A 13839-nucleotide genomic window follows, 5' to 3' on the forward strand; every position below is an offset into this window, starting at 1 on the left:
GAACCACAATAAGTGGGCGTCATTACCTACCACTAATTATCAATTGCAGATCTCCGAAATGCAAAACAAAAACGAATAAACATAATTTAATTACACAGCAGATACTTTGGTGAAACTTAAGGAAGTTAGCTCCTGAGCTTTTGAGAACAACTGCGCAGGATGCTACAACTAAGTATTTAGTGGTTCAATACTGATCCCATTGGTGCAAACATATCACACATCTATTGCTGAAACCTATCCAGTTGAAAAATTTTTTATCAATTCAAATTTTGAAAGAGTTTGGCAGGGACTATATTTTGTGGTGGAAGGTTTCATTAATGAAAAAGATCGAAATCTGTATGATATTACAGTTTCTGTTTCTTCCAATGTATCGTCTATTTTTATACTCCTATTCGTGTATTTCAGTTTTATAATTTAGAACTGCTTTGTTCATGGCATGTACAGGTCATTTTATAACGGACAATCGGAAGGATGTATTTAACAAAATAAGAAATAACATGGTCTGCTTCAAATAGATCATAATAATGCACGCAATGCTATTTTATACATCACGCATCATCGATTGGAATAAATGTTCTATGATGAATTTTGCCAATATATTTAACACATTTTGGAGGAATATGTGAAGTGGGAATTAAAAGCACTTCCTCAAATCTTTCTGCATATCTCCACGCTTTTGATCCGGGATCAATATGTTTTCTTCGAATCCTTCTGTCCGTCAGATCTACGATGTGAATCTTCCTACTAAGCTTTGTGATATTGATCTCTACAACACGACGTACCCGACTGGAATTGTTCGTAATTGCCCCAAGTTCTTCAACGCCATCAAGCGTTTTACAACAGGAAATATACCTTGATTTATTGCCTTTGCTTCCTTCCGCAACATGTTCCTGTATGCTAATGTTGGAACATATGTTTTTCGGACGCAGGCCCCCCATATACGTTTCATTAAAGCGAAGTATTCTATAAACATAATCATCTCCCTCCTCATCTGTCATATAAACATCATCTTCATCTGTTGTATAAACATCATCATCTTCCTCCTCTGTATAATCATCATCTTCCTCCTCTGTGTAAACATCATCACTGTCTTCCTCCTCTGTGTAAACATCTTCCTCTGTGTCATCATTATCATCATCATCTTCCTCCTCTGTGTAAACATCATCTTCCTCTGTGTCATCATTATCATCATCATCTTCTTCCTCCTCTATGTAAACATCATAATCTTCCTCCTCTCTGTAAACATCGTCATTGTCTTCCTCCTCTGTGTAAACATCGTCTTCCTCTGTGTCATCATTATCATCATCATCATCTTCCTCCTCTATGTAAACATCATAATCTTCCTCCTCTCTGTAAACATCGTCATTGTCTTCCTCCTCTGTGTTATCATCTTCCTCCTCATTGTAAACATCATCTTCCTCTGTGTCATAATCATCATCATCTTCCTCTATGTAAACAACATTATCATCGTCTTTCTCCTCTGTGCAAACATCGTCATCATCTTCCTCTTCTTTGTAAACATCGTCAGCATCTTCCTCCTTTCTGTAAACATCATCATCTTCCTCCTCTGAGTAGACATCATCGTCTTTCTCCTCTATGTAAACATCATCATCGTCTTTCTCCTCTGTGTAAACATCATCATCATCTTTCTCTTCTTTGTAAACATCGTCAGCATCTTCCTCCTTTCTGTAAACATCGTCAGCATCTTCCTCCTTTGTTTCAACATCATCATCTTCCTCCTCTGAGTAAACATCATCGTCTTTCTCCTCTGTGTAAACATCGTCATCATCTTCCTCCTCTGTGTAAACATCGTTATCATCTTCCTCATCTTTGTAAACATCCTCCTCCTCTGTGTAAACATCGTCATCGTCTTTCTCCTCTGTATAAATATCGTCATCGTCTTTCTCCTCTGTGTAAACATCGTCTTTCTCCTCTGTATAAATATCGTCATCGTCTTTCTTCTCTGTCAAAACATCATCATCATCTTCGTCCTCTTTGTAAACAACATCATCTTCCTCCTCTGTGTAATCATCATCTTCTTTTTCCTCCGCTGTTATATAAACATCATCATCTTCTTCGGCTGTCATATAAACATCTTCATATTCCTCCTCTGCTCTATTAACATCTTCATCTTCCTCTGTAGTTAAATAAAACAGCTAATAAGGGACGTCTCCATCGCATGTAGCTGCAGAACTGTAGCTCTCTGAAAATATATTGGGACAGATCAGAGAGCTACAGATCCACCCCTTATAAAAAAAAAAACCGACGATTTACGGCGCTAAAAAACATGCGCACGGTTGAGGCCTTATATCACTATATTCTTGCATCGCCGTTTCATAAATTTAATAATAAAAAATTCCTAACATATTTTTCTATTATACGTGTGTCCAAACATACTTTCAAATATCCATTAAAGCCCCATACGACCCAAAAACTCACAGTTTTTAATGATTTTGTTTGTTGACGTAACCATGTTAGGTGTATATATATATTACGAGAAAAGATCTAGTAATTAAGGGGGAAAAAAATATCTCGTAATTATGAGAAATATATGAATATTGGTCACATGACATGAAGGTCGTGGTCACCTTTTTATTAATCTTATAAAATGATTATATGTTTGATTTGTTTCATCATATATACAACTTTTTAACCTCACATGGTTTTGTGAACAAATTAAATGCACATTTTCATAAGAATCTATTTGCTGCTATACAAAGAAACTGCCAAATGTTTTGATGTATTGAACAATTTTATTCTTGTTTGCACATTATACAACTGATAAAAATATTCTAATACTTTGTTGCCCCACATTAATGAAAGGTGAAAATAACGAACAGTGATCAATCTCATAACTCCTATAAGCAATACAAAATAGATAGTTGGGCAAACACGGACCCCTGGACACACCAAAGGTTAGGTTTACTTTTAGCTCTTACAAGTATATTTTTATTTCGAATTTCCAACGGCTTGAGCATCACTGAAGACACATTATTTGTCGAAATGCGCATCTAGTGCATCAAAATTGGTACCGTTTAAGTTTTACATCTAGATGTTGCATTGGAGGATTTTTTTTTTCTTCTCATGTAGAAGGTAAAATGCATTGTATTGGGTCAAATGCTGTCTGACTTGTTTAATACAGATTATTAGGCCGTTCTTGGCACACTGATTTGGAATACGGATAACTCCGTTTACCTTATGTTACAACCCAAATCGTCACCCGTCCCAAATCCTTGCCGGTGACGATTTGGGCATAACCTCAAATCCCAAATTGTCGTCCCCCTTGCTGCAACTATTTGGAAACATTATTTACATACAAACTAGCCTTGTTTGTTAATTCCTTCTCCTCTCCACCTCTTTCTTCTTCTATGACCGCAAAGGTTCTCTGGATCCTATCATCAAGACGTTTTAATCTTATACTTCGTCCTCTACTTGTTCTGTTTAAATTTTTTAATAAAGATTTATTATGAATAGTATAGCCGACATATGGGGGGGGGGGTTTAAACAATGGGCCTATTGTGTGAGAGAACAATGGGAAGGACAATGGGGAGATTATCCGGATAATCCCCTTCTATTGAAAAGCGAGGGGGAGAACAATGGGGTAAGGTCATGGATGACCTTTTTTGACCTGAAGGAGACAGTACCTTGACCGAGAACAATGGAGCAAGGTCATGGATGCTATGTGACCTGGAGGAGACATCTTCCTGACCGTCACCCTTATTGCAAATTGCATGTTTCCGTTCCCCGTCCATGTTTTCAGAGATGATTAGCACACAATACAACAAAGACGTGGGTCACGATCTGGGACTTTCATAAAACCTTTACCCAGCAGTGATCCCCTACATTGTCGGATCACACATGTCGTAGTAAAATTCTTTATTCTTGTGCAAAACGTTAATGAGTGAGATTATGGGTAACGGCGTATAGATTTAATATCACCTGTAACATACAGAGAGATGTACACATCGACGTTTAAAGAGCGGATAAAAATCTGTAGTAGTATAGTAGTCTGTTCATGGGTCCCTGGGTATTAGCCATAATAAACAAATCTTGACGATGAAATGACCTTCCAACAGCAGCGGTCTCCTCTACACAGCGATGGTAGTGTTCATTTGTACATTTTATCAAAGGGGAATTCAAATCCGCTTCCAAATATATTGCATGGATGTTTCCAATTTCACCCATACATGGTTTATAATTTTCCGTTCGGTGTAAACGTTTACTGTATACATATATGCTACATCAACTCAACATTAATGAAAAAATGAGAAACATTTTGTGATGTTTCATTTTTCTATTATCATTTACAGTTCTTTCATTTCCACCTCGAGTCTGGGGTGATTAAGTGCAAAATGAAAAAGTCCGAAGGGCATCATATAGCATATCACAATGAAGGTCTCGACGAGTAGAGCTCGGCCAAGGGGATGGTCCGGGGTCGTTAAGTGCAAATAAAAAAGTTTTTCGAAGGGTATCGTGTAACATATCAAAGTGAAGGTCTCAACGAGTAGAGTTTGTGCATTTTACGTTTGTAAACGCTAGTAATGTGATGAAGCAATACTCTCCGCAAATACAGTGTCTCCGGGGAGCCTCCTGTGGCGCGGCGACCTGGGTCACCGTTGACCAGGTTATCGGTACCCAGGAATACGGCGACGAAGAATGCGGATACCGGATCTCGGAAACCCCGTTTTCCCGCCGTAAAATGGCTGAAATATTGCCAAAAATGGTGTAAAAACATGATTGATCAATCAACCGATTTCTAGAAAACTCGGGAGGTCTGGAATCAAGTTCTTCAGGAAACTGATTCATGACGGGGACTTTATTACAAAACTTCAAGTAATAAAAAAGGTTTGTTTTGACGGAAATTCCAAAATACGGTCCTCTTAGTACGATTAATTATGCCTATAGTATACAAGACGACCAAATGTGCTGAATTCAAAGGTAGACCAAATTGCATTATGTCTGAAACGAAGCAGAGGTGGAGCTAAATTGATTTTTAAGGGCAAGGATATCTAGAGAAATATTCAATAAGTGCCGAATTTTGTATATAAAAGAGCACCTCTATCCTAAAAACGTCAATGAAATATTGGCGGGCGACGATTTGATGTGTACTATAGTACATCCCAAATCGTCACCCCTAATGATAGTGCAATCTTGTCCCAAACTGTCGCCGGGGATTAGACGTCTACAGGGGATGTTTACTCCTCCTAGGCATCTGATCCCACCTCTTGTGTGTCCAGGGGTCTGTGTTTGCCCAACTCTCTATTTTGTATTGCTTATAGGAGTTACGAGATTGATCACTGTTCGTTATCTTTGCCTTTCATGATGGTATTGATGAATAAAACTGAAAAATATTGCTAATATTTGTATATATATCCTAAATGTGTAGAAAAAAAATCCAAACGTATTTCCTACTCGAGATATATGGATCAGTACCTGGTGCTACATGCACATTTGATAATGGTGAGGGTTTGTGTCGGTAAATGTTGTAGAAGGAGTCATATAACAACTCTATCTATACAGGTTGCACCCTTCCAGTTTACAATTCATTGAATTGGAGATTTTAAAAACCGTAATAAAACAGAATAAGCACTTGTCCATCTGACAATTTTTGGTTTTTGAAAACACAAAAATAGACTCATGAATAACCCGGCTCTAATGATATTAGTCTTTGATTATTGTATAACCCGATGAAAAAGAAACTAAAACCCCTAAGGAATGTGAGAAAACATATGCATTTTATGTTTCCAAAACTTTGTGACGGAACCTTTCATTCATTCAATCTTTATTTCCCCCTTGCGGAGATTTCATGTTGTAACATTTACATATATTTAGAATACATAAAGAAAATCAAAATGATAATATATATATATATATATATATATATATATATATATATATATATATATATATATATAAAAGACCAGAGATAAAAAATTATAACAAAGAAAACGTATGTACATGGATAAATGTTTACATAATTATACTTTTAGTTGCACTCTAAATTTTGCGACAAGGCTCTATTATAGCACGCGGTGGCTCCACACACAAATTTTGCACAAAGACAAATTCTTTTTTGCTCTCTTTCTCTAATAATATTGTGGGTTCTACTCCTCCAAGTAATATAAAATATAAAATATCTTCACTGAGCTGCGAAAGCTCTACATATAAATGGACATCGAAATTATTAATTAGATTGTCAAAGAAAGAATCTCTTATGCAAGTTGTGGATGGACACCCCAACACAGCATGTTGATACTGGTTGCCGTACGTCTCCTGACACACTCTGCAGGTATGGCCTAAAGAAATGGGTGGAATGGTCCAGAGTTTAGCTAGGAATCTAATGAGTGGAACTTCATCAAATGAAAAGTCAAATTTCCAGAGTTTAATAGGAGAGATTATGTTGTGGAAAATTTTAAATATTCGGAAGTCTGGATCGGCTTCCATGCGATTTCTCCATTCCTCCGTATGTTGGTGATGAATCGACTGTTTAACTATATATTTCCAATCTTTTTCCCAGGGAATTGACCAACTTCAACAAATGATCGTAAATATTGTAGTAAGTTGTATTTGATTAAAATTTCGTATATATCTTTTAGAAATCCAGAAAATTGTTTGATGTCACCCTGCAAAAGGTCATATAATCTAAATAAGAAAATGTTCTTTGACAGAGAGTTAGTGTCAAGTTTACACAGCTTTCCAAAAAATGCTAATTTTCTTTTGTCTATTTCCGAAATGATGGGATGTAATCCAATCATGCTCTCACACATATCCGATCTTGTTGACATTTTCATGCCTTGCATATCCTTTGTCACAAAATGTTGAAATTTGTTTAAAATTTGGAAATCTGTTTGCTTTAGATTGTTCCACAGTTCACATCCATACAATACGGTAGGTAATACTATTTTCCGGTAGAGTTTAACAAGAGTTAAAGGGTTTGTGTTGTGGGACAAATCATTCCGTATTGCAAAGTAAGCCTTCCTGCCTTTGTTACAGCTGTCCGTTGTCCGGTCAATGGTTTTGAATCGAGAATGTTGAATAATACCCAAATGTTTGTAACTATCATTGATCAAGATTTCATCATCACCTAATTTCCAAGTTTGCTGTGTTGGGGGTCTACCCTTACCAAATATAACTACGCTAGACTTTTGAGCGTTAAAAGAAAAGCGCCATAAACATGAATACTTAAATGCAACGTTTAACATTTTTTGTAAGCTAGTTGGACTTGAACTTAAGCATGCAATGTCGTCAGCTAATGTCGGGTTTGTTGACTTTACATTTTACACACCGAAATTACTGCTTACACTTTCTAAGCAATTTAATAGATCATTAATGAAAACACAATATAAAAATTCAGACAATACACCGCCTTGTCGAACACCTTGCTTAATTTCAAACCATTGAGACATGGTACCATTTACAGCCACTGTACTTTCATTACCGATATGACAGTCATCTATTATTTTCCATATCTTACCATTTAACCCCAATTTATAAAGCTATACCATGAGAGCTTTTCTCCAGACTGTGTCATAAGCTTTCTTACTATCTAAAAATGCAACATATACAGAACTTCCGTGATCAATGTAATGACTTATTGTCTCTTGTAAATTAAAACCTGCGGTAATGCAACTCAGATCCTTCTGAAACCCTTGCTGCTGGGGATTCGGGAATCTAATTTCACTAATTATTGCATCCGAAACTCTATTATGTAGTATTTTCTCAAATACCTTTAAAAGACATGACAATAAGGATACTGGTCGGTAACTATCAGGGGAGTTTTTAATCTTATTGTCCCCTTTGTATATAGGGACAATTATACCTTTTTTCCATTCAGTGGGAATCATTCCGCATTTGATGATTCCACAAAATAATTTGCATAGATAAAAAGTGATTTTATGTCCACCATATTTTAGATGTTCCGCTTGGATACCATCAATAACCGGTGTTTTGCGCAATTTAAGGGAGTTAACAGCTTGGTTTACCTCCGACTCGGAAATTTCGTACTCGAGGCGTTTATCGCATTCGTTTTCAGATTTGATGATATCATATAATTTATTGATGTTTTGCAAGTTTTCCTCGTCGTAGTTGTTGTTGTTTTTAGGAGCATATATAATTTCAAAGTATGTTGCAAATACATCAGCTACACTTTGAGGGGTGTTTGCAGTTATACTACCGTACTCAATTTCTGGATATACCCTGCTTTGCCGGGGTCGTTGTCTACTTATTAGTTTCCAAAATAGTCTAGTGTCGCAGGGGGCTGCGCTATCTATATCAGTATAGGTTTTCTTTATATACTGTTCAAATGCTAGTGATTGACATTTCCGAAACCGCCTTTTCGCGCGCTTGTAATTAAAATATGATATATGATGCATTCCGCGGGGTCTTCCGTTATATGATAATTTGTTATTAAGAAGTATAGTATTACAAACTAAACGTTACTATTCTCTGTGTTGAAAATATGCTGTGCGGGTTCTAATTGATTGTAAATTTACAAAGAAGTAAATAAACTAAATGTGATCCATAGCCTATGCAACATTAAACAGACGAACATTTCACTATGCTTCAACACGGAATACATACAAAATATCCATTTTTTATCTGATCAATACGTCCTTATAATGCCTATCTATTTACTTATGTTGTATTGAATAGAAACTACAATCGATCAATATGAAATAATCGTAGATTTTTGTTTTGATCTTTTCGAAAATAACCACGATACATTTTCAGCAAAGACCCAATATGGCTCTCTTTTTTCTTTCAAAGTATACCCTATAATGTAATCGTATTCAATGTTTTGTTTGTTTCTCGAAAAATCCCAACGAATCTTTACATACCACTGAAACCATACGGTAACGAACATTTTACTCTCGGTAACGAACATTTTATCTGTTTCAGATTTCAATATAGGAAAATCTAGAGCTGAAATTCAGAAAGCCTACCGCGAGTGACTAAAACAAAAATAATGAAGGGTATCTTGCAAAGGAGGGAGCGAAAAGGCGCGCTAATTATGATTTGACTTTGCTTACGGAAATGTTCGTTATATATACATTGTCGACATAAACCCAAAACGTTGCATCAAAGTGATAAGAAACCATTCAAATAGTAGAAACAAATAACTTCAAATGATATTTGACTCGTAATATTTATCTTCAGAAATTTGCATCTCCAAAACTTATGATTATAAACATGTTTGTTAAAATGTTCACATATGTGTTTCAGCTTTCATTATCAACATTATCTGGATCTCTTGAAATAAGTCCTTCAAAAACTTGATACATGGTTTTATGAAGTATTTTTACTAACAAAAGCTTGATACATGGTTTTATGAAGTATTTTTACTAACAAAAGCCTTTCTGTTGCCAGTGATTTTATACAAACGTGCCTTAGCAAATAGGCTTATCGAATGTAACGCACATTTCAAAGCTAAATTTAATTTAATCAGGACTGCATGTATTCGATGAAATAACTTTTGAACCCTTTATTTCATTTCATGTACAAGAAAATATAGATCAAGACCCCATATATCGTCAGGCTTACAAAATCGTCAACAGAATTGAATTTGAAGGCAATTATTTTTTCTCTATCTCTTCATGGCATATTCCCTTATATATATATTTTTTTTGTGCAATCAAATGACTGTCTATTTTGGATTGTGCATGTCAACCCCAATATATATATATATATATATATATATATATATATATATATATATCGATTATTGTTCTTGCTAGGTCCCAGAGCTAGCATTTCTAGTGACACTCTAGATTCTTTGTTAAAAGTGGATGACAGAGCTGCTCAACTAAGACTGAACCATGTATATAATATATTTCATGGTAGAGCCCCACATTATCTCTATGATCAATTTGTTCTAAACAATAATAATACTAGAAGTGCTACAAACAAAAATTTTATCATACCTAAGATAAAAGGCAATCTTCTTGTTTTTTTGTTTTTTTTTACAATGCCATCAAGGATTGGAATAATTTACCTTTAAATACAAAAGAATTGACAACTAAGCAAGGTTTTAAAAAAGTCCTTATTAGCCAGTAAGGCAAGGGGCATAACCAGATAACATGTCCAATTTTGTTTAATACTTACTAGTGGGTTTTTTTTATCACTAGTATTTTTTTTATCACTTTAGTATTCTAGTATAAAATGTCTGAAGCTTGTCATTTTTCAATGCATTATGCAACTATTAATCATAACCTGCCAAAATTCCAATTGTTAGTCATGTAATGTTTATTCTTTTTGTCTGTTGATCATATATATTGTATAAATATAAGGACCCCATTGGAAATAAGCTAATTTAAGCTCTTACGGGTTATCCTTAGGTTAAGATATCATCATTTATCATGTTATTCATACAGTCACTTATTCTTTAACTGTTATAACTGCATAATGCTATAGATTATGCCAGTTGTCAATTTGTTATTTTAAATGTACAATCATGACATTCTGTGATATCTTATACCCGAATAAAGTGTTTGAGCTATATTTGCATAATTGACATCTGAGGTCTGCGTGTGTTTTGAAACCTCCATTGGGTAAAGAGTTATCCAGTTTGGTCCTTACTATCATGTCCTTCAGGCTTCTGAAGGATGACATCAGTGGTTCCTTAAAAACACCAACCTTTCGTTTGCTGGCATACGAAATGGGCAAGTGTTTTCTCAGAATACTGTTGATGTTCTTGAGGGCGGGATGATACGTAGTGACCAATGGAACCCTGTCATTCTGAGGTTTTTCTTTATACTGGAGGAGGGATGAAAGTGTGGGGTGGATGACAACTGGATGACATAAGAAACAAATGACCCGTGATTCTCACTTCTAAATGCCGAGCGTTTGGCGAAGGAGCAATCACTAGATCCATATTTTAACGTCTTAGGTTTGACGCGGCGGTTCGAACTCACGACCTCCGGTTACGAATATCTGTGTGTGTATGATACAGCAATCAAAAGGAACAAAGGCTCTATTTCTAAGGAGTCTGTGAAGTGAATGAAGGATCTCACGACGGATAGACACAGTATTAAGCTAAAGGTCAACCTCATGGATTCCAAGTAGCAAAACCGGTATATCCTTACGTTCTTTACTGAAGTTTATATGTAAATTTTCACTGGAATATACTTACTTTTTCGTTTGAATTTTAAATTATGAGGTACGCACTTCCTATCCTCCATAATTCTGATCTCGAACACGGCGGAAGTACAGCTATATAATAGAAAATGTCTTACGTTCAACACAAAAATAATGTAAAACCACGATTGAAATTCGATATTAACAGAAATTGAGATTTGATACAAGAGATCGTTTCTTACCTATCACTTTGAATTTTAAAAAATGAAACTAGAAATTCTTGGAAGTAGAATTAAGCAATCTTCATGTTGAAAGAACATTTAAAACACCGACAGTTTCTGTAAATGCCTGAGCCTTTTGTACAGATCTTCACTTTTACAAAACCGCGGTCTATGACTATTGTAAATAATTGAGTCAAACATGACGAAAGCTATCCATGTCAATTTCAAATCAATACCTCAAAGTCTGACAGAACATGCGTTCATCAAATGTACTAAATGTCAATACCATGCACGAATGTACTAATTACAACAAAGTTCGATAACTCATTAAAGATGCCCGATTTTGGTACAAGTTCATGATGCTGTAACCGAAAAAACTGACATTAATCATTGACCGAAAACTAAACAGTACGCTATATATTGCTAGTTTAAGATATCTAAGACATTGCAATCTGCTGGCAATACACCAGAAACACCCGTCAAAGTCGGGACGTGTTATGGTATATAGCGTCCTCCGTCTGTCTGTCTGTCCGGACCTAGTAGGCAAAATGAACCGTTAGCTCCAGATCTTACAACTTGGTGTGTTTGATCACTTTAATGAGAGGAAGTTGTGTAATGTTTTTTCAAGGTCAGAGATCAAAGGTCGTAATGTCAGTTAATAGGAAAACCTTATAGGCAGAATACAGACCGAACAATTGGGGCTAGGATCCTACAACTTGGTACATTTAATCACCATGATTAGAGGAAACGCCTTTTGTTTTTCGAGGTCAGAGATCAAAGGTCAAGGGCGTAGTATCAGTTAATAGGAAAACCTTGTAAGCAAAATCCAGACCGAACTATTTGAGCTAGGATCTTACAACTTGATACATTTAATCACTGTGATGAGAAGAAGATGCTTAGTGTTTTTCAAGGTCAAAGTCTTCGTATCAGTTAATATAGGAAAACCTTGTAGGCAAAATACAGATCGAACTATTGGGGCTAGGACCGTCAAACTTGGTAAACATACTCTTTATGCCAATTAAGTGGAGGAGGCCTTTTGTTCTTCAAGGTGAAAGGTCAAAGTTGTAGTTTCACTAAGTAGGAAAACCTTGCAGGCAAAATACAGACCAAACTGTTGGGACTAGGACCGTCAAACTTGGTACACATATTTCCTATGCCAACCGGATTATGCATATTGTTTTTTAAGGTCAAGGTCGTAGTATCATTTAGTAGAAAAACCTTGTTTTCGTTTTCCAGATTTTTTTCCGTAATGAATATTGGTATTACCCTGTTATTTTGTCAGAACCTCCGGATCCAGACGGCCATTTTTTAAAATTTACTATAAAACGTTAAAATTGCGCTAAAAATTGTACCGTTACTCAGTATACAGTAAGATACGGTAAATTGGAGGGGGGGGGGGGGCAACGATGACAGTAACGATTTACATATTATATGCGTTTAGTGTTGGATTTTGTAGATGAAAGGTGAAGATAACGAACAGGATATAGGGTTCACGGCGGGTGTGACCGGTCAACAGTGGATGCTTACTCCTCCTAGGCACCTGATCCCACTTCTGGTGTGTCCAGGGGTCCGTGTTTGCCCAACTATCTATTTTGGTTTGCTTATAGGAGTTATGAGATTGATCCCTGTTCGTTATCTTCGCCTTTCATTGACCACAAACTTAAACATAGGGTGGATCTACCGAACCCGATTAAAATTAACGTTTCAGTAAGAGAAGGACGATAATGAAATATTGAATTTATCTTATCATTCAGCTCTGTGTACTGACTTTGACTTGTTTTAAAACTTAAAGAGATCATTTGGAGCAATATATAGTCTTAGGGGTGTAAATGTGCTTTATATAGGCGCATAAACCGAACATTTTGTGAGCGCCACGTGATTATTTACAAATAAAATGGCGACATGTTTTGAACAATTAGGGAAAATTAACCCTATAATATTGAGACAGAAATTAGAATGGAAAAATTGCTTCACAGCAAAAGATATTGATAAATACATCATTCCATCGAATCCAAATAAACCCCATGGAAAAGGTGCAAATGCTCTCACGGAAAGAATTGACCTAAACCAAAATATTTATGAAGCGGTAGCACGAATGACTGCATTTCGCGTAGAGTCAAAGAAAAGACTTATCAACTGGACTCATTGTCTGGTATTCAGATAGCACATTGAACTTGGCGAAAAAGATGAATTCTTAGTAGAATGGACTGATAAACTTTGCAAACAAAACGAGAGCATACACGATGAGATACAAATCAAAATATTGACAAATGATGATAGCAGTCAGAAAATTAACACAATTCACATATTTCTGACAACTTTCCTTATCACCGTACAAGGTTCCTTCTACAAAGAATGGGTTTCCAGTGAATTTGAATACCTAAAAGCAATTGTGGAAAGCAGTAACTAAAAAAGACATGGATGAAACTGTGGTTAAGAAAAATGTCACTACTCACCAAACCCATCGGCCCTCCACCTGTGACAAAACAGTGACAGTGGTTAGGAAACGTTCTGGTTCACAGCAAACTCATTGTCCTCCCAACAG

General features: G+C 35.9%; 1 protein-coding gene across 1 annotated transcript; it reads right to left on the bottom strand.

Annotated features, from left to right (window-relative positions):
- Window positions 1-71: 71 nt before the first annotated feature.
- On the bottom strand, window positions 72-11452 carry LOC125673034 (coiled-coil domain-containing protein 1-like). The gene is made up of 3 exons (XM_048909279.2): window positions 11316-11452; window positions 11129-11208; window positions 72-2137 (listed from the first exon to the last, which is right to left on the bottom strand). The coding sequence occupies exons 2-3, from the start codon at window positions 11175-11177 to the stop codon at window positions 549-551; spliced, it is 1638 nt and encodes a 545-aa protein (XP_048765236.2). The 5' UTR covers window positions 11178-11208; window positions 11316-11452; the 3' UTR covers window positions 72-548.
- Window positions 11453-13839: the final 2387 nt, after the last annotated feature.

The sequence above is a fragment of the Ostrea edulis genome, chromosome 3, assembly GCF_947568905.1.
Source record: "Ostrea edulis chromosome 3, xbOstEdul1.1, whole genome shotgun sequence".
NCBI lineage: Eukaryota > Metazoa > Mollusca > Bivalvia > Ostreida > Ostreidae > Ostrea > Ostrea edulis.